Source organism: Equus caballus, chromosome 16 (genome assembly GCF_041296265.1).
Source record: "Equus caballus isolate H_3958 breed thoroughbred chromosome 16, TB-T2T, whole genome shotgun sequence".
NCBI lineage: Eukaryota > Metazoa > Chordata > Mammalia > Perissodactyla > Equidae > Equus > Equus caballus.
In genome coordinates, this window is record NC_091699.1 from 18,539,259 (window position 1) to 18,564,149 (window position 24,891).

General features: G+C 44.6%; 1 protein-coding gene across 1 annotated transcript in view; it reads left to right on the plus strand.

The window, feature by feature from the left end:
* The window catches only part of LHFPL4 (LHFPL tetraspan subfamily member 4), a 37,763-nt gene that overhangs the window by 7,409 nt on the left and 5,463 nt on the right, over positions 1–24,891 (plus strand). Inside the window, exon 3 of the mRNA XM_023620025.2 lies at positions 15,606–15,842. Within this exon, the coding sequence (XP_023475793.1) occupies positions 15,606–15,842 (237 nt within the window). The remainder of the gene's footprint in view (positions 1–15,605; positions 15,843–24,891) is intronic.

Sequence of the window (24,891 nt, forward strand, 5' to 3'; positions counted from 1 at the left end):
CTGCACAACAAATTACCCCAAACTTAGTGGCTTAAAGCAACAAACTTTTCTTATCTCTGTTTCTTTGAGTCACAGGAATTTGGGGGCAGCTTAGATAGATAGTTCTGGTTCGAAGTCTCTCATGAAGTGGCAGCCTAGACCTCCGTGGGGATTGTGGTCATCTGAAGGTTGACTAGGGCTGGTTGGATCCGCGTCTAAGTGCACTCAGGTGTTGACGGGAGACCTCAGAATGAGCGATCTGAGAGAGAGAGAAAAGAAAAAGGAAGAAGCTACGCTGGCCACTCCCCTTTTTTTGGTAACAGCTTTTTTGAGATATCATTCATATAATTCATTCATATAAAGTATACAATTCAATACTTTTTAGCATATTCATGGAGTTGTGCAAGCATTACTACAATCAATTTTAGGATGTTTTCATCACCTCAAAAAGAGGGCTCAGTACCCTTTAGCTATCACCCCCTAAACTTCAGCCTCTAAGCTACCACTAATCTGCTTCCTGTCTGTCTGTATTAGCGTGTTTTGGACATTTCACATAAATGGAATCATCCAATATGTGGTCTTTGTGACTGGCTTCTTTCACTTAGCATAATGTTTTCAAGGTTCATTCATTTTGTAGCATGTATCAATACTTCATTCTGTTTTAGAGCCGAATAATATTGCATTGTATGGATATTGTTTATCTATTCATCAGTTGATGGACACTTGGGTTGTTTTGGCCTTTTGACCATTGTGAATAATGCTGCTGTGAACATTTGCGTACGAGTTTTTGTATGGACACATTTTCATTTCTCTTGGATACATACTTAGGAGTGGAATTACTTGCTTAAATGGCAACTCTATATTTAACATTTTGAGGAAACACCAGATTGTTTTCCAAAGTGGCTGCACCATTGTACATTCCCACTGGCAGTGTATGAGGGCTCCTGTTTCTTCACAGCCTCATCAGCATTTGTCATTATCTGACTTTAGATTTTAGCCATCCTACTGGGTGTGAACTGGTGTCTCATTGTGGTTTTGATTTGCATTTCCCTATGATTAGTGGTGTTGAGCATCTTTTCCTGTGCTTTTTGGCCATTTGTATATCTTCTTTAGAGAAATATCTATTCAGATCTTTTGCCCATTTTTTAATTGGGTTACTTTTCTTTTTATTGTTGAGTTGTAAGAGTTCTTTTTATACTCTAGATTTAAGTCCTTATCAGATATGATTTGCAAGTATTTTCTTCTATTGTATGGTTGTCTTTTCACTTTCTTGATAGTGTCCTTTGAAGCCCAAAAGTTTTTTAATTTGTACAAAGTCCAATTTATCTATCTTTTCTTTTGTTGCTTGTGTTTTTTATGTCATATGTAAGACTCTGTTGACAAAACCAAAGTCACAAAAATTTACCTCTACGTTCTCATTTAAGAGTTTTGTAGCTTTGGCTCTTATATTTAGGTCTCTGATCCATTTGAGTTAATTTTTATATGGTGTAAGGTGAAGGTCTCACTTCATGTTTTTACATGTGGCTATCCAGTTATCCCAGCACCATCTATTGAAAAGATTATTCTTTTTCAACTGAATGGTCTTGGCACTCTTGTCAAAAGTCAGTTGACTGTAGATACATTGGTTAATTTCTGGACTCTCAATTCTATTCCATTGATCTATATGTCTACCTTATGCCAGTACCAGATCGTCTTGATTACTGTTGTATTGAGTGAGTTTTCAGATCAGAAAGTGTGAGTCTTCCAAATTGTTCTTCTTTTTCAAGATTGTTTTGGCCATTACACTGCCTTTTCTGTCCTAATCTCAGACATCACCTACCATCACTTCTTCCACACGCTATTATTAAAAGTGAGCTACTAAATCTCATCCATATTTAAGGAGAGGAGAACTCAGCTCCTCCTCTTGAAGGGAAGGATATCAAAGAACTTGTGGACATATTTAAAAACCACCACAAATGGTAGCATATTAAACACTTGGTTTGTCTTGCTTTTTTCATTCAATAATACATCTTGGAGACTGTTCCGTATCAGTGTATAAAGAGCTGCATAATATACTTTTGTGTAGACGTGTCGTCATTTATTTAATCAATATTTAAATTCTTTACAATATTTTGCTATAACAATATTTCAAGGGATGATGTTGCTTACAAATAATTTGGTACCTATGTAAGCACAAGGGTAGAATAAAGACCTAGAGCACAGTTGCTGGATTAAATGGTCTGTATATTTACAGTCTTACAGATCCAGCCAAAGACCCTCCGTAGAAATTGTACAAACTTACAGTCCCAGCAGCAAGGTGTGAAAGTCCCTGTTTCCCCACATCCTTGCCAGCTGAGTGTGTTATCAAATATTTTATTTTTGCCAACCTAATGGGTAAAAAATACTCCTATAGTAGTAATTTGCCTTTCTCTTATTATGAATGAGGTTGAGCACCTTTTATATATTTTTTTCTGTCAACTTTCAGTTCATACATATTTTTCTATCAGGTTAGTGGTATTTTTGCTCTTTGATTCGTAAGAATTCTTTATATGTTACGAAAGTTAGCCCTTTGTCTGTGACATGAGTTACAAACGTTGTTTCCCAGTTTACCTTCTCACATTGTCTATGGATATTTTCCCCACGGTGAAATTAGTGTTTTCTCAACATAAACAAATCATCAGTTCCCTCCTTTATGGCTCCCGGGCTTAGTATAATACCTGGAAAGCTTTGAAGTATTTTGAGCAGGGAGAAACATGCCGGGTCTGGTTGTTGGTGGAGAGGATGGGTTGGAGGTGTCAAGAGGACAAGGGCCAGACTATTTTTATTCTGAAAGCCTCTTATTTTTATCTTTTTCTCTTCATTCCCAGTTTCATGTTATTCATCATCATTGACGTGACTTTAATCCCAGAGCAGTTTAATGGCATAATGAGAGCCCTGGATCAGGAGTCTGTGCCTGACACATAGTAGGCGCTTAATGAGTGTTTATTGAATGAATGAATGATGATATCTGACTTAAGTCCTAGCTCCACTGCCTACTCCTTTGAGGCAGCATATTCAGTGGTCAGACGACCTGAGTTTGAATCCTGAGTGTGGCATTACCAACTAAATGTCCTTAGGAAGGTTATGCAATTTCTGAATCTCAGTTTCCTCATCTATAAAATGGGGATAATAATAGTAAACTGCCTCATGGGACTGTTGAAGGATTGATTGTGAATATGTGTCTAGGCCCTGGCACAAAGGAGACCCTAAATAACTGTTAGTGATTTTCATTAGCTGCTCTTGGTCAAATCACTTTGGCTCCAACATTCCATAGTTTGAGTTAGGCCAAGGGAGGAAATGTTGAAAAGTGGGAAGAATTGGGAGACAAGCCTGGGAAAGTAGGCAGGGCTGGCTTATGGAGAGCATTGACAGTCAGGCCTAGGAGTTTGGTTCCTGTCCCTGGGTGATGGGCAATCACTTTTAGGCATGGGAGAAAACCAGGGCCAGACGTGGGTTTAGAAAGATGACTTGGGTGGCCGCTGCAGGGAATGGACTGGATGGAGCGCTGGGGGGAGGCAGGAAGCCCAGGGAGAAGGTGGTGGCAGTGGTCCAGGTGAGAAGTGCTAAGGCTAGAGGAGAGACAGAAGGAGAAAGAGGGGAGAGCTGTTTAGGAGACCAGCTGGTGTGCTGGGGGTGAGGACAGGCAAGTGTTGCAGATGACTCCAGGTTTCCTCCTTGGATGATTGGGTCTCTGGAGTGACATTCCCAACGGATGTAGGAGGAAGATCAGTTCAGTCTGGGAAGCGTTAAATTTGAGGTCCCTGTGGGATATGCAAGAGGAAAGGTCCAGCAAGCAGTTGGCTGTTGGGATCTGGAGCCGAGGAGAGAGGTCTCAGCTGGAGATGTAGGTGTGAGGCGTCATCATGAGTCTGAGTGTGGGTGAAACTGCCCTGGAGAATGTGTGGAGGGAGAAGAGGAGACAGCCCAGAAACACCAACCTTTAAGAGGCAGGTGGAGGAGGAGCCAGAAAAGGAGGCTTGGAGAGAGGAGCCAGAGCAGCTGCTCAAATTAGCAACTGAGAAGCGAAGAAGGTCAGCCTTGAGGAAGGACATCTTGGGGAGGAGCCAGAGGGGGACTGGGAAGGGAAGGAGCCACCTGGAAGGGCCTTGCCCAGAGCTGGAGGGAGTGTGACAGGATGCCGGGAGAGGAAATCCTGCTGACGAGTGTGGCAGAGCTGAGCCAGGGCAATGGGGGCTGCAAAGGTTATTTAAGAGGCCATGAGCTCCATGCAGGGTGGGTGGGGGGTGGGGGGCAGGAGTAAATACTGTTGCCAAATCCTCAACTCACTAAGTCATGGGTGTCCCATCTCTGTAACAGCGGCTGTGACACCAGATATGATTATTTGTGTTAACAGTCTCCTTACTCGACTATGAGCTCCTCAAGATCAGGATCCATGAGCTGGGGACTGAGTGACTCAGAGAAAGAGTGTCTGAGGGAGAGAGAACAGTCAGTTCAAGGGCATCCGGGTGGGAATGAACTTGACATGTTTTAAGGGACAGAAAGGACGCTTGTAGGGACTGAGAGACCAAATGGCTCGAGGGGAAGGTAGAGCGAGCCTATGGGCCTCGTAGGGCAGGACCAGGTGTCAGGGTTTTAGTCCGAGTGCAACAGGGAGCTTTTGAAGGGCATTAAGCAGGGGAGTGACACCATCCGTTTTTGCAAGTTCACTCTGGATGGTGAGTGGAGGATAAAATGATGGGGCAAGGGTGGGAGCAGAGAAACTAGTTAGGAGGCCACTGCGGTCATCCGGGAGGGAGATGATGGCAGCTGGGACAAGGTAGTGGCAGTAGAGATGGAGAGAAGAGGTCAGCCTCTTGGCCTTTTGGAGGGTGAGCCAGTTGGCCTTAGGAATGGATTGGATGTGTGGGGTGAGGGAAGGGGAGGGATCAGGGTGCCTCCTAGCACTTGGGTGCTGGATGGAGGGTGGGGAGCCCATGCGCAGGAGTCCCAACCCCCAGCATCCCTGGCTGATAAAGGCACTGAGATGGGACCTGATCTACAAAGCCAGCAAGTCGGGGTTGACTGTTAGGAGAGGCCCAGTCTCTCATGCAAGATAAGCCCCTGCCCTGGCGTGTGGGGGACCGGGAGAGAACCCGGGCTCAGACCTGGTAGGGAGGGGCATGTGGACAACCTCCTTCCCCGGGGGGGCTCTCTCTGTCAGAGGTTCTCCCTACAGCCCCCTAGTGCACGGGGCCTGGGGAAGTGTTCCCTTGGAAAGCTGTGGTCCCAGAGCAGATGCAAACCCTTCGCTGGGCTCCGCTCAGCTCCAAACTCAGCCCGGTGCTTTCCTAAACTTGAAGGAGGGACTCGCAGGGTGCAAGCAGCTGGTTGTGCATTCTGTGCTTATAGCCACGTGCCGTGTGACGATGTGTCGGTCAAGGACGGACCTCACGTGTGATGGTGGTCCCATAAGATTAGTGCCATGCAGCCTAGGTGTGCAGGAGGCTGTGTCATCTGGGTTTGTGTAAGCGCACTCTACAATGTTCATACAACGACGAAATCACCTGACGACGCATTTCTCAGAACATGTCCCTGTCATTAAACGACACACAACTGTACTGCTTCTCTGTGTCTTTCATCTTTTCTAAGACTTTTACTGCTTTGTAAAATTATCACTGTTCTTTATAGAAAAATTGGAGAATATAGAAGAGCAAAATTACATCCATAATATCGTTCTCCCAGAAACAGTCATTCTTAACTGCTTGGTTTACACTCAAAACAGTATAGAGTACTGGTTACAAGCAGGCCCCGGAGCCAGACTGTCTGGGTTCAAATCCTGGTTACCAGCTGTGTGACCTTGGATAACTTGGATAACCTCTCTGTGCCTCAGTGTCTTTGTCCGTAAAAAGATGATAACAGTACCTGCTCCAGACAGTGTTGTGGGGATTAAATGAAGTAATGTGTGTAAAGTACTTGCATAGTGCCTCTCATGGTAACTCTGTATAACTGTTTGCTAGAACTGTGTATTTTTCCCCACAAATGAAATTTTATTGTATATTATTTTTATAGCCTTTTGAAACCTAACATTTCACGAATATTTTCTGTATTATTAAATCTTCCTAAATATAATTTTAATAGCTGAGCGGTGTTCCAGGGTATGAAAGAATATTCCGGAATTGTTGGATAGTAAGTTCTTCTTTCTTTTCTTCCTTCCTTTGTTATTTCTCCTCCCTTCTCCTCGTCTTCCTCTTCTTTCTCATCATCTCTCTCCTGTAAATAACAACGTGACGGACATCCTCATAGCTAAATCCTAGAGCATATCCATGAGTGTTTTCTTAGGATAAATTCTTGGAAATTGGTGAGCTCAGTCAAAAGGGGCTTAGAGATTTTCATCTTTATGTTGTTGTGATTAATCCATTACTTCTGTGAGTTACATTTGGCTTGCGTCTTGCCATTCGTTGCTGCTTTTATTATTTCATTCTCAGTGAATGAAAATCTCTGGCAATAGTCACTTACTACAGTCGGCGCCCCCCCACCTCACGCCTTCAACAGGTCACTTACTCCCAAGGTTGCGAATGCAAACGGCGCTTCAGGTTATGCGCTCAACGCCTCCCTCCTACCTCTGTCCCGCCGCTGCTCAGTCCCCCTCCTTAGAAGTAACCAGGGTTATCAGTGTCTTATAAATCCTTCCAGAACCATTTTATGTACGTGCAAGAAAACACACACACACCTGCTTTCCCTCGTCTTACAGAATGCTCGTTGCACCGTGCCTGTTGCTGTGGACATGCTCTTCCCTTAGCGGGGCATCCAGAGCCGTTCCAGCAGCACAGAGCGTCCCCCTCGGTTTCTGGACGGCAGAGTGCGCCCTCACACGGGCCTGTGCTGCCCAGTGACCTGTTGGTGGGCATTTAGGTTATTTCCTATGTTTACCTATTACATACACGCAGCCTTTTCTTTTTTAAAGTCAACTTTCATTGAAGTATAACATACTTACAGAAAAACACAAAAATCATATGTGTACAGCTTGAACAATTTCCGCAAAGTGAACATGCCCATGTAAACAGCGTCCAGATCAGGAAGCTCGGCCCCCGTCCAATCGCTACCCCCGGAGGTAACCACTGTCTTGACTTGTAAAATCCTGTAGATTAGTTTTGCCTGTCTTTGAGCTTTGTAAATGGAATCGCGCTTTTTCACGAGGTTGTGACTCTGAGATGCATCCAGGTTGTTGCACTAGCATCAGTTTGTTCCTCCTCGTGGATGTGGAATCTTCTACTGGATGAGAAGGCATGGTTTATCTACCCACTATAGTGGGAATAGACATTTGGTTGCTTCTAGTTTGGGGCTATGAGCCAAGCTCCTGGGAACCTTCTAGTAACTGTCTTTGGGGGAAATATCTGCACATTTCCGCTGGGAGTACCCTGGGGAGAGGGTGGGGTTCTGGGGGTGATGGAGAAGGCTTGGCTCCCACAGACACTATGGCAAGCAGCTTTTTGAGGCTTGTGATCCACTGTGCGGGACTGCTCTCTGGCACCTGCCCCCTTTGAATTGGTAGGCTTTTCCCTTCTCTTGCTGAAGAGAGACCTACCACACAGAGCCTTCGGGGACCTGTAGGGGGTGAGGGGACCGAAGGCTCTTCTTGGTGGCTTGTGCAGCCCCCTGCTGTCCTCCAGGCGGCCTGCAGCAGCCCAGCTCTGCCTCACTGAGACCCGTTCCTCACGTCCTGCCGAGCTTCCATCTGCAGCGCCTGAGTGGGAGGGGCCACGGCGAAAAAGCAGGAGGTGGCACAACAGAGACGCCACATCAGGGGACAGAGGCCTGGAGCCTTGTCTGAGCTTGGCCTGAGTATAAACAACAGACGTTTCTTTTCTCAAAGTCCTGGGGGCCTGGAGTCCCAGATCAAGGTGGCAGCGTGTTGGGTTCTGATGAGAGCCGTCTTCCTGGCTTGCGGAAGCTGTCTTCTTGCTGCTCACATAGCAGGAGGAGAGAGAGCAAGCTCTTGGTGTCCCTTCTTGCAGGGCCACTCATCCCATGCTGAGGCCCCACCCTCATGACCTCGCCTAACCCTAGTCACCTCCCCAGGGCCCCGCCTCTGAATACCATCACGGGGGGGCGGGGGGCGGGGGGGGGGGGAGGGAGGGTTGGGGGGGCCGCGGGGCTTCAACAGGGGAATTCTGTGGGCACACAGTTCAGTCCACAGCAAGCCTCCTCGGAGTGTTCTCAGGGCAGAGAGCCCTGGGGGATATTCAGTCTGACTCCCCAGTAATGGGGAGCAGCTGTGGCATGTCAGGCATGGAGGGGACAGCTGAGCAAAATCAGAGGGCTCTGTCTAGGAGTGCCCAGCTCAGCGGATGTCCCTGGAGGATGGTGTGACGGTGTTATAATGAAACTCCGCTAAAATAGCTGAGCATAAATGCATCGTTAAAAAGCTTTGTATGAAAGCACATTTATAGCACGGGCGTTAAAGAAAAAAAAACCTTGAGTATATAGTATATTTCCTCTTACTAATTCTTCAGCACTTCTTGATCTCATCCTAGTTTTATCCTCAAACTCAAGCATTGGTCTTCCTTTTAACTCTCCTTTAGTTTCTTCATTGTTTCTTAAAAGCTTAAGAGGATTTCATGACTTGACACGGGTGGAAAAGGACTGGACATAATATCATTTTTACTATAAAAATGATACACACAGATGTTAAACACTGTCGACAGCACAGGAGGGTATAGGACGAAAAGTAGGTGTCCCCTCTCCTGCTCCCCACCCCGGGCTACGTCTCAGAGGTAACCATCATTAAGTTGCTTCTGTGTCCTTCCAGAAACGTTTATAAACATGCAAGCTTATATATGGATATATATATATTCTCTGAAAAAAATCTGTATTTTAAATTATGTTTTTTAATTTCATGAGTAATAATATATGAATACATTTACTCTGTGAAAAGCTGAAACATTACAAAAAGGCTAAATACACACATACATACACATCCACAAGTAAAATATGTCATTTTCTGTGTGCCCCCTACTTTCTTTCTTTCTCCTTCTTTCTTTTTTGCAAAATACACACATCATGGAAGTTACCATTTTAACCACTTTTAGGTGCATAATTCAGTGGCATTAAGCACACTCACATTGTTGTCCACCGTCACCACCATCCCTCTCCAGGACTCTTCTTCTTGCGAAACGGTGACTCTGTCCCCCTTAACCAACAGCTCCCCATCTGCCCTCCCGGGCCCCTGGCTCCACCGTTCTACTCTCTGTCTCTATGGGTCTGACTACTCCAGGGACCTCGTATAAGTGGAATCATACAATCTTTGTCCTTTCCTGACTGGCTTATTTCACTTAGCACAATGTCCTCAAGGCTCACCCATGTTGTAGCAGGTGTCAGAATTCCTTTCCTTTTTAAGGCTGAATAACAACCCACTGGAGCGATAGAGCACCTCCTACTTTTTTGAAACAAGAGGGATCATGCCTATATATGGTCTTTCTACCTGCTTGTCGTGTCAGAGAGGAGAAGTGGTTTGGAGCACGCGCTCTGGGCCCGGTGGGCTGGATCTGACTCTTATATCTCTAGCTGTGTGATCTTGGGCACATCCCTTAACCTTTCTGGGCCTGTTTCTTCATCTATAAAATGGGGATAATAATAAATTCATGCCCATAAAGCAGTTAGAACAATGCCCAGCACATAGAAAACACTGTCTACATGTTGAGTTTTTAAAAATTACAGTTGCTTTCTTCAGCAGACATCGTGTCTCCGAAAGCTTGCTGCGTCAGTCCTGTGGACTGCCCATTCTTTCTAACCATTGCAGTGCATTCCAGAGTATGCACACCCTTTTTAAAAACCATAGATGGGGCTACCCTATATACAGTATTCTGTACCTTGATTTTTACATTTCTTAATATATCTTAGAAGATTTTCCATGACAACATACACAATTGTACCCCATTCGTTTTAAAGTCTTTGTAGTATTCCAAGGCATGGCTATACCGTTCTTTATCTAACCAGTTCCCTCTTAATGGACGTTTCAGTCCTTTGTTATGAGGAAGGTAGTGCGGTGAGCACCCTGGATACATCCTTTGCATCCGCGCACAAGTTTAGCCTTAGGGTACATCCCTGAGTCAGGGGATAAGGGCCTTTATGATTTTTATGGATACCACCACGTTGTTCTCCAAGCACAGAGCAGGCACCGCCTTCACACCCCACAATGAGGCATGTCAGCATTCCAGTGATGATGGTGACCACCCAGTCCATGCCATGGCCCTGAGAAGTAGATATCACCATTCCCCTGATGACAAACAGAGGTTCAGAAAGGTGAAATGACTTGCCCAAGGACACCAGTTAAAAAAGTTTTTTTCCTAATACATACATGTGCTACAAAATTCAGATGGAATGATATATTTTTACATCAATTAGGACTAGGTTTGGCTATATGGATAGGTAAACCCCAAATAATTGGGGTAAAACCCACCATACTAGTCTCTTAAGTAAAACGAATGCTGAGAGTTCAGCAGTCCAGAGCTGGTGTGGGAACTCTTGAAGTCATTAGTTCCTTCCAGAGCTCTGCTCCCCCACTCTTGGGGCATGGCCCTTGTCCTCATTGTTGAAGATGGCTGCTAGAGCTCTAGCCATCACCTCTGCATTCCAGGCCACAGGACAGAGGAATGGATGAAGAAAAAGAAGGCAAAGAGCACACTCTAGCATCCTTAGGGATCTGTTTATATAAACTTGTTTCCTTGAAGACATGTGACACATCTGCATGCATTTTCACTTAGTCATGTGGTCAAGTCATCTACCTGCAAGCGAGACTGGAAAATGCAGTCTTTATTTTCAACAGGCAAGTTCTCAGCTAAAAATTGGGGGTTCTAATTGTGAAGAAGAAAGGATGAGCAACTATTGTAGTAAACTCTTGGTTTCTGTCATGGTTATATGTAAAAATTAAGCTTATTATCTTTCCCAGGCCATCACTGTTAACACTTCTTAAATATCTGGAAAAAGCCTTGTCTCTTTTGTCCAGGATTTTTTTCTACTCTGCCAAGAGTTGCCATGACCTGCCCCCACTTCACCCTTAATAATTTGCCACACCTCTTCTCATTGGCTTCTCACAAATGCTTTATGAAATGAGTAGGGCAGATGTCATGGACCTGTTTTACAGATGAAGAAACTGAGGCCCAGAGAGGCAAACTGACTTTGCCTGAAGTTGTAGAGTAAAGAAGGGAGCTGAGCCTCCTGTGGAGGCGATAAAGGTGGGCAGTGACTCATAAGTTCAAGGAGAAAGTCTCAGATTGGTGCTGGTGTGTCTTTACCTCCTCTCACACTTACTAATATGTCTTTTAAACAAGGAGGGAGCAGCCCTCGGGCTCTGCGCATTTGGCAGGCAAAAGTATCTAGCTAGAAGCTAAGAACATTGTTTTGGTTTCATTATACTTATATTTATAGCTTCCTTCTATTTATGGCAAATGATCCTGGTTTCCTTTTCTTTGTTAGTGATGTACAGCTTACTTTTTAAGTAAATGCCTCTAAGTTAAAAAATGAGTCTATTCAGAGAAAAACATTAAGTAAAGACAAGTTGAGGTTTCAGTATAGATCCCACTGCTTACTAACTGGGTGACACTGGCTCCGACACTTGGTGCCCCGAGCCTCTGCTTCCTCATCTATATAATGAGGAGGCTCACTTTTCCCACCTCATAGATTTGTTAAAGGATTAAGTGAGATCATGAATGTCAGGATCTTAGCACCTGGCACATAGTTAAGCACTCAATACTGTTTGTTAACATTATTATCACATTATTAATAATGTCAGTATTATTACTCTTAATTTTGTCACAACATCTCTTGGCTGCTTGGAGCAGGGAAAGTCAGTGGCCGGTAGGGTAATTGGGTAGAGATGCCCCATCCTGGGGCCCCTTCCTGTATACTAGTGGTCTCAACCAGGGACGATTTTGCCCCTCAGGGGCCATTTGGTGATGTCTGGAGACATTGCTATTATTACGACTGGGGGTGGTGGTGCCACTGGCATCTGGTGGGTGGAGGCCAGGGATGATGCTAAACATCCCACAATGCACAGGATGGTCCCCCTCCCGCCCCACTTCCCCCCCCCCCCCCCCGCCATGAAGAATTACCAGGCTGAGAGTCAAAAATGCTGTGGTTCAGAAACCTACCCCACACTGCACCCTGCACATGTGTCTGTGTCTCAGGGTAGCTGGCTCTTCAGCCAGCTCATTATTGCCAAAAGAGATGTGAATTTGGACTCTAAAGACCTCAGCCTCAGTTTCCTCATCCAGCAACGAGGGATGCTGAAGCCCGCCTTGCCTGTTTGTCATTCCATCTCCTGATGCTTGAGCCTCTTGGTCACTTCCCTGGCCTAGGCTGTCCCTAGTGGTCTTTCCTTTCTCCCCCCAGATGGAGGAAAACCCTTCAGATTGGTTTTTCTCCATTTGCCTGACTTCTGGATGTTTCTCATTCCCACAGCAGCCTCTGGAGCCCCGTAGTCACCACCTAAAACACTGCAGAGCAAAAGAGGCAGAGAGTGAGCGAGAGTTGGAGACAGAGGCTCCAGCCCCGGCCTTCCCCGAGCATCCATGTTATTCTGGGTCTCAGCCCCTAGTCTGCTTCCTCCAAGCACTCCTTGACATGTAGGACTACTCTATTTGTGTGTCGACTTGATTCTATTCCTCCTCATACACCTCTGCTCCTGAGCACAGAAACCATGCCTGGCAGTGTCCCCAGCACCCTGCACAGTGCCTGGCACATAATAGGCACTCAGAATTTATTTGTGGAATGTATGAAGGGAGAGCCAAAGAGAGGAAAGGGCGAGGGAATAGGTACAGAGAAGGAGAAAAGGAGAGAAGAGGAGGGATGTTGAATGACTGTCAAATGCTGAGAGATCTAAATAGAAAAGGGAAGAGGGAGGGTCGAGACTGACTTGAGCACGATATAGACTAGCCTGAGAGAGGGGGGAGGGATGTGCAGAGACGTGCAAAGAAAAATGAAAAGGGTGGAGAAGAGAAAAGAATGAAGACACACGACTAGAGACACACACACGTAAGTGTTGAGGCAGAGAGACAGAGACAGAGAAAATGCAGGCACAGAGGCGGGGAAGAAACCTTACTGAAGGCCCAGTACTGGGTTGCGGGGTTGCAGGGTTGCGGGGCTGCGGGAGGGGAGAGGACCACCAGCAGGAGCCTGAGCCCCGCCGCCGCAGGGAACTCTGGATACTGGCGCGGTTTCCATGGAGACGAGGATGCTCCGGGCGAGGGAGGAAACACTGCACCAGGGAGGGGAGGGCGAGAGAGTGGGTGGGTTTGCCCTGGGATCTTTCTTCACCCCTGCCTCTTGCTGGGGATTCAGAGCCCCAGGGATGGGGAGGTGGGAGCACACCAGCTGGGGGAAGGGCCCCGGGGCTCCCTAGGGGTGGGTGAAGGGCTGTGCTGAGTCCACTCCTCTCCCGTTCCTCCATCCCTGGCATTTGACCCTCCTGCCCTCTCTGATAGGGGCCTGGAGAGTCTTGCCAAGTGTCAGGGATGTATGGGGACATGGATGGGTCCAGCCTTCTCCGTAAGCTCCTCTTCTCTTCCCACCCTGTAAATAAATGCTGGAGCGCTGCAGGGCTCAGTCCTGCGCCTTCTCTTCAGTTTCCATAACGTCCGGTCCCAGAGCTTTACATGCCCACAGCTCACAAATTTACATCTCCAGCCCTAATTTCCCCCTGAGCTCCCCTGTCCACCGGGGTGTCTAACGGGCATCTTCGAACTTTTGAATCCCGTAACTCATCAAGTTCATTCTTGCCTCAAGGCTTTTTGCATTTGCCATTTCCTTTGGAGGGGCTCTTTTCCCAGCCCTTAGCAGCCGTGTGTTCCACTGGAGTTGAGAGCCGTCTTGGGGGAGGCGAGCATTGGAGAGAGGAGGGCGCCCTGCTTCGGGATGAGGAGCACAACCTGGGGGAGTGGGGGCACTGACCACTACAGGAGGGCCGAGAGGCCGGAGGAGGTCAAACGCTAGGGAGGGAGGGTGGATGGGAGCGGCCCCATCGCGCTGCCAGGCGGAAATTAGGGGCCAAGGGAGCACTTCCTCGCACGGTAGATGAGGGAGGGAGCTGGCAAAGCCGAGGGCCCCCTCCCTACCCTAGGGCCTCGTGGACAGTGGGCAGAACTGACCACCATCCCCACTTTGTCATCACTGTCATCTAAAACCCAGGTTAAGCACCCCATGGGCCTGGTGAGGAACCTTCGGGTCTCAGACACAGTAGCCCAGTCGCTGGCGGGACCGTCAGACACTAAGAGGGCAACGTCAAGCCGCAGACGCACTCACAAGTCACGCAGCTGCCCCACTGCAGGCAAGGGGAAGGTCACAGCCCCAGTCACCTACGGAGCCCTGTTGGCTCTGATTGGCTGCATGGGGCATGTGCCTCTCCCTGAGCCAATCAGTCACCAGAGGAATGAGAATATGCTGATTGGCTTAGACTTGGGTCCCACCTACTAGACTAAGCTCCGGGAAGAGCCCAGCCAGACCCAGCCAGACCGCTGGGCTGGGATTGGCAGAGGCAGGTCACTAAACCCAGAGGGAGTGGGTGCAAAGGAGGGAACCAGCGGGGGCCCATTTCCATTGGAAGGCTCTTCTTGGCATCATCCCTTCTCCCATCTGAAACCAAGCCTCTCCGCCAACTATTTCCTTATTTGTGTAATTATTTTTATCATTATGACTAGTTTTGATAATAACAGCTAACATTTATCTGGGACTTACTGAGCCAAGCACTTTACATTTGCTGCCTCCTGTAATCTTCACGATCACTTGAATACCATCATCATCCCCATTTCACAGATGAGGAAACTGAGGCTCAAAGGTGAAGGAACTGGCTCTAGGTCACACATCTAGAAAATAGCTGAGCCAGGGTTGGAGCCCCAGCCCTCTGAGCAACTGCGCTCTAATGGAACGCTCCCCACTGCACTGCAAGCTCCAAGAGGCTCGAGTGCAGGTACCCCGGCCCCCAGCCTAGTCTAGTGCCCAGCACACAGTAGGCCCTCAATAGACACTGCTTGGGTGAGAGAATGCCTGGCACTGTGCTAAGTGTCTTACAAGCAGTACTTCATTTAACCGTCACAAACCCCCTGTGAGGTAAGTACTAGGATTCCACACAGACACAAACAGGCGGCGTCCCCAAAGTCATACACTGCGGAAGTGGAAGAACGAGCCTCAAACCCATCAGTCTGTTCTCTGAGCGCAGGGCTCACCCGTTTGAATGAGAACGTATCCCCAGCATCTTGAAATGAAAGGACAATGGCGCCCAATAAGTATTTGTTGAATGAATTACAAAAATAAAAAAGAAGGACGAGGATGGGAGAGAGTAAGCAGGGCCAAGATGCTGAAGGAGGTGACTGTGGTTTGTAATTTCCTCGTATTTCCAGGAAGGCTTCCTGGAGAAGGAGTTGACTTGATGGGGCAAGAGAGGGCGTTGTGGGTTCGGAATAGTTTCTGGTCCCCGAGGCCGGAGGCCATCCCCAATCCTAGAGTTTCTGGAGCCCACAGGAAGTGGTTAACGGGCTCTTGGGTTCATGGGCGGAGTGGGAGTGCGGCGCCCGGCCTGAGGAGGGCTTCTGGTGGTCCCCAGGCTCCGGGGAGTAACCATCCCCTTCTCTTTTCCTTCCTGTTCGTGGCGCGGGCCCGGCCTCGCGCCCCCTCAGCTCTGTGCCTCGTGCTGGGCTGCATGATCTTCCCCGATGGCTGGGACGCCGAGACGATCCGGGACATGTGCGGGGCCAAGACCGGGAAGTACTCCCTGGGGGACTGTTCGGTGCGCTGGGCGTACATCCTGGCCATCATCGGCATCCTCAACGCCCTCATCCTCTCCTTCCTCGCCTTCGTGCTGGGCAACCGGCAAACAGACCTGCTGCAGGAGGAGCTCAAGCAGGAAAACAAAGGCGAGTGCGCGCTTCCACTTCCGCTTTCCCGGGTGGGCGGCTGCGGTGGAGGCGGGAGCGGGGGCGTGGGGGGGCGGGAATTCAAAGTCATAAAAGCGAAGCCAGAATCGGAAACGGTACAGACCGTACGACCACCTTGAAAACAATTTGACGTTATCCCTCAAATCTGAGCATTTGCACGCCTATGACCCAGCAAACCCACCTATGAGTTAAACCCAGAAGAAATGTACAAAAATGCTCTTGGCAGCAGTTTCAAAATAGCAAACAACTAAAACCCACTTAAATGGTCATTGACAGGAGGATGGATAAGTAAATGGAGATATGGTGACATCAGCAATAGTTGGCAACTGTGAAAATGAATGACCTTCAGTTATAAGTAACAGAGTAGCTGTATCCTGGGAACATAATATTGAGAGAGAGGAATAATCAAGTTCCAGAAGATGACAGCGATATTTTTATTGAGCTCAAAAACCAAGCAACACTAAGCAATGTACAGTTAAACACACACATATTTATGGTAATATGTTTTTTTAAAAAGCAAAGAAATGAGAACTAGAAAAGGTACGATGGTGGTTATCTGTGGTTGCGGTGGCAGGACGAAGCCAGGAGCATGAGATGGGGGACACGTAGGTACGTACAGATCATTGGTAGAGTTATAGTTCTTGCATGGTGAGCCCACAGATGTTTGTTACGGTATGCTTTATACCAAGTATATTACATATAAACTTTTGTATTGTTAAATAACAAAAATTCAACTGAGTAAGTTTGAAGATCTAATTGGTTTTGTTCAGTGATTCACGAACCAGGCAGCATCCCATCTAGAAATAGAAGGGAGCTCCAAGGAGCTGTACAAAAGGGAAGGCTTTTACAGGCGGAAGGGGGAGGGGATAAGGAAAGAGGGGATCCCCTCATTTTTCCTTTGTGGGATGGAAAGGGTCTGTGTGGCACATTACCTCACTGGTGCTGACCAGAAAATTCCAGGCTTACTGGTCAAGACTACATTCCCGGGAGCGGCTGAAACGGCCGTTAGGTTGGGTAGTAAGTCTTGGTTTGCTGATGTGGGGCTTAGCACAAGGGACTCCATTTTGGGCTGTTGTTTCTTTTTAACAGTTCTCCTCTTTTGATCAAACTCTCATCCGAACTGAGAGATGTGATAAAAAATTAAGGCATTAGCGCCACTCTCAGCTACCACTCTGTGGTTCTCGCAGCTTTTCTTGATCCTTTGCATAGTGCTCACAGGTCATGATGTTTTTGCTTAATGCTTGTGATCTTCGCAGGTTATTGCTTCAGGTTACCAATCTTTAAGTTAGTCATTCTCTTTGTTCTTTTTCTGACATTCCAGTCTTAGGGAGATCATTTGCTTGGTGGTTAGTTAGCAGCTGCAAACACACATTTAAAGCTTTAGAGAGAATATAATGTACCAGGGAAATTATTGTGATTATAATAAGTAGGATTCATTTCCCATGTTTGGAGTGCACTTCAGAGCCATGGTCCTCAAGACTCAAACCAATTAAAATCAAGTAAGTTGAAGAGAGACCCTGTTGAAGGAGTCGAGTCGCCTTTTTAAGCCAAGCGGCTTGCTCAGTGATCCTGTGTAACTGAGTTTCAGCTTCCTCAGAAGGGTTGATCCAGGTACGGCAGGTGGAATTGGCCACAGCAAAGACACCTCCTTATTGAGCCAAAAGATAATCAAGGGCTGTCCTGTTATCAAGAACAACTTTGGCCAGGGAGTCTAAGGATTTTTCTTGGGCGGCTATTGCTTTAGCAGTGCACTCTGCAATACTTTCGAGAGGTAAGGAGAGGTTCCTGATTATAGAAAGCCTTACTTACATTTACTCTTAAGCAGGGAAGCAGGAATCCGCCAAAGGAAGCAAGTTCTAAATTATGAATGCCTCCTGGTAGGTCCTTTCTAACTCGATGATGTAGATTCAGTGGAGTTGACCAGTGAGAACCAATCATCTCAGTTGGTTTGTAAACAGTTTGGGGCACAGTTAGCTAACCTAAGAGGCGTTGTCTGGTTTTTCGCCAGCCATCTAGGCATTTAGTGGCCCAAGGAAAGTGGTAACTATCATAGACAAAATTAATCTTGTTGGGCACAAACCACTTCCACTAAGGTGGCACTGTCCATGGGTTCATTCACAGGATCATTGCATTTGCTTGCTCAAGCTAGGGGTCCGGTTAGGTTTTCTTCTGGCCTGAAATAAAAAGTTGTTCTAAATTCCAGAGTTTACCCCCCTTAGCAATGGACTTGGAGATACAGATGATGGCATTATCTTTCCAGGCTAATGTCCGTGTAAAGGAAGGAAAGAGAAGAAGACAGGGTTTCAAGTTTAGTTAAAGTGCGAAGTCATGATCCGGAGACTTGGGAAGAAGCAGTCTGCCTTGATGTCAGCTACTTCTCTTCCAGGTCCATGTGATTTGAAGGTCTCCAGCATTTGTACAGGACCAGATGTCAAGTGGAGCCTTCCTCAGCTGTGAGATGTGTACTCAAGGCTCAAGTCCTGAATTTCAGTGAGGAGGACTTGGTGTAGTCCCTTCCAAGGACATCCAGGGGCAGAATTTGTTCTTACTGATTCCAAATCAGAAGGATGGGGGAAAAAAACTAGAAACAGTTTGGAGAGTCATAGCCAGATATTTGAGGAAACTAGAATTCAGGATCCAGTCCAGTTTAAAGGTATATAACAAAACCTCAAAGATAATTAATAGAACTAGAATCTAATATCTACAAAGGTGCAAACACAGTTTTTCTCTCTCCAAGTACTCCCATTTCTTACCAAAGATGATCACAGTAAAACTAATTTGTTTGTATTAAACTTGGCTTGATTATTTATATAAGTATAGCAGGAAAATTGACCATATAAGTTCTTTTAAAGATTGCTTTGCTGGAACCTTGTAAGCAAGGTACCAGGTTTATTTTCCCAAGGGCTTTATTGGTTCCATAAATTCAACCTTAGTTCCTTAACACTCTCTGGTCATATCTGAGTCTATGCACATCTCTCTCAAATATGACAATCCAGTCAAAGCCTTGGTAATATAGACAATATTTCCAATTGTGTCCCATTACAAGGAGAACAGATTCTTGTTGAACTTATGCAACTAACTATATTGACATGAAAAGAATTCTTAAGAGTTTCTGAATTCTGGAGGGAGCATGTGGAGGGAAAAAAGTAAATGTTTCACCTATTTTTTACAAAGGTATACTTTACCAAATTGTTGTAAGTCATAGATAGTTTAAGAGAAAAAAAGTTTCGTCAAATTTGGAAAATCAAAACATTAAAGAACCAGCAATGTTTCAACTAAGAGGTCATAAAAAATTATAATCATCCTCCTCAATTCATTCAGTCCCATTTAATTAATATGTAGCCAGCCCTGGTGGTGTAGTGGTTAAGATTTAGCACTCTCACTGCTGTAGCCTGGGTTCATTTCCTGGTCAGGAAACCACACCACTCATCTGTTGGTTGTCATACTGTGGTGGCTGCATGTTGCTGTGATGCTGAAAGCTATGCCACTGGAAGCTATGCCACTGGTATTTCAAATACCAGCAGGGTCACCCATGGTGGACAGGTTTCGGGAGAGCTTCCAGACTAAGACAGACTAAGAAGAAGGACCCAGCCACCCAATTCTTGAAAAATTGGCCATGAAAGTGCTATAAATATCAGTGGAGCATTGTCTGATATAGCACCAGATGGTGAGAGGATGGTGCAAAAAGACTGGGCAGGGTTCCGCTTTGCCGTATACAGGGTCACTAGGAGTCAGAATCAACTCAACAGCACTAACAACAAAATTAGTATTTTTCTGAGCCAGCCCTGATGGCCTAGTGGTTAAAGTTCGACATGCTCCACTTTGGTGGCCTGGGTTCGCTTCCCAGGTGTAGAACTGCACCACTCATCTGTCAGTAGCCATGCTGTGGTGTGGCCCATATAAAAGAACCAGAAGAAATTACAACTATACACAAGTATGTACTGGGGCTTTTGAGGGAAGGAAGAAAAAAGGAGGAGGATTGGCGACAGATGTTAGCTTAGGGTGAATCTTCCCTTGCAAAAAAAAAAAAGAAAGAAAGAAAGAAAAGAAAAAATTAGTATTGTTCTGCTTGAACCTAGTTTTTCCATCAGTTCTGGAAATCCTCACCAAGTTCAGTTTTATGTCTTAAGGTTATCAGAAACCTGTACTTGTCAAAAGTCCTTCTATGAATTTTCTTGAAGATTATGCACTTTTGCAGGAACACTTTTGCAAAAGCATCTGAATAAAACAATAACTCTCTATAAATAACACAGATTTAAAATGCCCATGGGTAAAGATCTGATGAGGGTTCATTATAATGGAACTGACAAGGAAACTTGGTTGTTTCTGTAAGATGCAACATTTTAAGATAATAACTGGAACTATGACTGAAAACATTATACCAGGACATAGCAGACTTCCAGGAATTTCACACAATTTCTGAAACACTTAGAACATATACCTATACAGACATAACATAAAGAAGGCTTAGTATTACTTCTTATTTGACAGTGCTTCCCATCTAATTTAACATATCAAATAAGCCTAATTAGTTTAACAACTCCCTTTTTATAGTGATAAATATTTTGAGATGATCCAGGGGCCCTCTGGGAAATCCCAAAGTTAGTTCAAAGTCAAAAAGACTTCATTTAGAATTTGATTTTTGGAAACTGTCAAACATATGAAAGATTTTAAAACATTTGGTCAAATAGGATCATAGCTCACTATGAAACAATACTAAGTTATCCATTTAACCATGCTGACAATTAAGGACTTCATAGGCAAATAGGGAAGGTTAGATAGTTCTGAGCAAAACTTAGTTCTTTTAATATGGAGAAGACTAGGTTTACGTAAGTAATCAAAGACTTGATATAGACAACATGGAACATACGTGATTATTTTGATAAGACACAAGATCTTTGTTTTTTTCTAGGCAGATTACTTAGAAGTTGGTAAAGAAAAACCTTTCACAATCTCTTATTATCAAGAGGAGACCAGTAGTCCAAGAAAACTTTGTCCTTTTAAGAGAAAACCAAATTCTAATTTTGCACCAGCTTACTTTTCATATTAAAACTCATTTAACTTAATTAAATTCATTCTACCTTTAGCCAGCTTGCCAACACATTAAAATTTCTTTCCAAAGATTCCTTTTCTACAAACCTTAGTGACTTTAATTACATATATTAAAATTTTTAACCCTTAAAAACCTTAATTTTTAGTGAAAATAAAGAAGTAAACAATTATGAACTGTCTTTTATATTAGCATTCTGTGGCTTAGGAAATTTATAAATACTTTTTATCATTTCTAGAAATGTGTTTTCTCATAGAAACTTTCTCAGCATGGCACAAAACATGTTTACTAATAGACTCAAATATCTTTAATTCCTCTGTAAAAGGAAGCAAGAAATGGATAAACCTATGTTCAGTAATTAATGTTTCAGCATTTTATCTTATTTGGAAATGGTCTGCATAGTCAATGAATTTAACTTAACTCATCATTAACTTAGCCAAACTTTCAGGTTTTAGGTTACCAGATTTGGGGAAACTATTTTAAAAGTTCACCTAAAACCTTTTTATCTTACTGACATCTATTTAATTTAGTCATTCTTAACAACTATGTGTAGAAAACCCACAAAAATTTTATGAGATATTACACAAAGTCAGCCGTCATCTCAAGCTATTTTTCTTGCTGACAAATTTTGTAAGGGATAACATGAACTCATTCGACCTTTAGTCAGCCTAGGTAGAATAAAACTATCATATTTAATGCTGATAACTCTAAAGACATGTCTATTTTAATTAAAGCAACAAACTTAAACTAGCTTCGATACCAAATATTTCCCCAGATCATGTGAAACTGAAAAGCATTTGGTTAGTTTCTATTATATTTTTGAGAATTTTTATGAATACTAAGTTTATATAAATGCTTGTGTGTTTAAGCCAACTAAATAGACTCTTTTACAAATTAGTTTTAGTAATACCATCCGGAGGTAGGAAATGCCACACATCTACAACATACATACATAGATACAAATAAATGTACAGATAGACACAAACAAAGACCTTATAAGTTCCTTTAAAAATTTTAGCCACAAAACAAGTATGATAATGGAAAATTCACTAGTTATAAAAGAACAGTTGGAATAAGTTAAGTATCTGCTTACATGGCTAAAGCTTTTTCTACTAATATTTGTGGAGGAGACACATGATTTTTATTCACCTAAGTTTCAAATGACCTTTCTCCCTTTTGTTCTCCTTCTGATAAGAATTACCTCCCTGAAGTTTGTGCTTTAAAGAGATGGCCAAGATCAGCGTTCCTGGAGGGGTCAAGGAGACCATCTACATCTCAAGGGCACGGGGAAGAATGCAAGTTCTTCCAAGAAAGACATTGGTTTCTTAAGGCCAGAATTTTCACAGTACCTACAAGCCTTTTGAGATAAATAGGGGAGGTTTTGGGATTGGTAAAAAGGATAGATGGAATTTAAACTGCCTCTAGAGCTGCATTTCTGGTTTTGCAAAGATTTGTAAGATAAGGACAGTCAATTTTAATTCCTCAAGGAAGTTAGGTTACAACTTAAATGACATCATAGGTTGATCCACCCAGCAATCCTTTTACAAGGGCTTTAGGAGGTTTTTCTCTTATTCTGGGTACATTTAACTTAGGGGCGGGTAGGCCTAAAAGAATTCCTATCAAGCTCTGAATATCAGCTTCCAATTTGGCCAAATTTCTGATCATAGAGTTATTAAATCCTTTCAAATATCTTGTCAGGTTTTAGCTGGAACAAGCAGTGAATATTTCTGGCAATACTGAACAACCTCTTGGACTTAAGAGGTGTCCCCAGAGAGGGTGCAAAAAATATTTTATTTTCCTCTCTCTATCGGGTACTACCGACAGAGATCTGGGAAAGCAATCTGGTCAGAATCCTCAACCTTAGCCTACTTCTGCCAGTTTTTTCCAGATCCTGTCTACAGGTCCTGAGTGGGGTTTAAAGTAGAGGGTATAGCTCTGATATTTACTAAACTTTGGCTGGGTTTCTTCATTAATTTTAGTTTCCCCTTGGCTGTTTAGGGGAATAATGTAGCAGATTACCAGAAAACCCCTCTGAGTGTCATCAAGTCTGGGAGGGGCTCATATGGGGGCCCTCCTTAGAAGGTAGATATGAGGCTGTCTGTAAGGCTGTTAAGTTGGCAGACTTTTGTCTACAGTCTTGGAGTGTCTGTTTTAGGTACCATTTGTGTCTTTCAATTTTTCATTAGCTTTTTGCAATGAAACTTTCAATGAAGCTATTCTTGGAATTTTGAAGCCTTTTGGAAACTTCTGCATACCAATTAAAACACGTGTCCTATTCCGTTTAACTTGAGATCTCTTTCAAGTGCCCTTCTTAAATGATCTTATCTAATTGGAACATTCCTTCTAATGGCCATTATAATTCTAGGTTGTTTTTAGTAAGATTTTGCCATTTTTGTAGTTATTTACAGCTACCGGGACTATAGTTCTTAGGCATCAAATAAGCAGGTGTGCCAGAAGGTGGCATGCTCAACTCATTGGAATTTAAAGATCCTATTTTATTGTTTATTTATTTACTTTTAGCTAAGACTTTAGGTTTCTTAGAGCCAAACTAATACCTAAGAGGGATGAGCTGCTGGGCTGGAGATGGTGTGGTGTTTTAGAGTACTTCATTGCGTGGACATTTTCTTGGGGTTGGTGGGTGGCCTGGTGTCAATCTGACCCATTCCATGACCAACTTATCCTAACATGGGGGAGTTTTGGGTCAGGTGGTTAGCACTCTAACAGCTCTTAAATGCTCAACTTGGGCCCACCAATTTTTGTGGCTTTTTTTTACTTCCGAGATCCCCATTAGTAATTAGCCTTTTTCTACGCAAAACAAGACAAACAAACATGTGCACCCTAAAATATTAGCGGTAACCAAGAGATGTTACTGTGTCCTGGCCAAGAGAAGAAGGCCTTGTGCACACCACCGCCAATTCCCATGGAACCTCAGACTAGGGAGAGGACTGAACGAGGAGATCCCAAAGAATGGGGATGGTGGACTGATTCCACACAAATGGAGAGCTGCAGACTGAACTATCAGCAATTCCTCAATGTGGAACCTGGGGACAGAATTGAGGGCTGGGGCTTTCCACTCAAAAATCTGAGAATTGCAGTCTGAAAGGCTAGGGGCTTGGCTCCAGGCAGAACCATCTACCAGCTCCACTGGGCTCTGGGCAGAACTGTCTGCCAGCTCAAGCTGACCTGCCCTGTCTTGGAAAGCCAATTAGATCAGGAGGTGGATGCAAAGAAAACGGAGCTCAAAATGGAGAGGAATTCACCCACGGCCCTTGGAAACAGCGAGAAACGCAGAGAACACAAAGGGTTTGTGGGGTCCCACTCCTGTGTTTCTCGTTGTCCCCAAATGCCATCAGGAGTTCACTTCAGGTCCCAATGCTGCCACCAAGTGTGTTAAATAACAAAAATTCGACTGAGTAAATTTGAAGATCTAATTGGTTTTGTTCAGTGATTCACGAACCAGGCAGCATCCCATCTAGAAATAGAAGGGAGCTCCAAGGAGCTGTACAAAAGGGAAGGCTTTTACATGCAGAAGGGGGAGGGGGTAAGGAAAGAGGGGATCCCCTCATTTTCCTTTGTGGGATGGAAAAGGTCTGTGTGGCACATTACCTCACTGGTGCTGACCAGAAAATTCCAGGCTTACTGGTCAAGACTACATTCCCGGGAGCGGCTGAAACGGCCGTTAGGTTGGGTAGTAAGTCTTGGTTTGCTGACGTGGGGCTTAGCACAAGGGACTCCATTTTGGGCCTGTCATTTCTTTTTAATAGTATGTATCAAGTCACATTAAAATACAATAAAGAAAAAATTTACCTATAAGGCCAGATACTCAGGGGTAACCAGGTCTATCAGATGCTTATGTAGGTATCTACACACATTATATGACCCTTTATAAAATATAGTGTTATGTGCTAATGTGATGTGGGATATGCATCATCTTCAGCAAATCCCTCCTCAGATTGCTTTTTGTGCTTGACTCTAGAG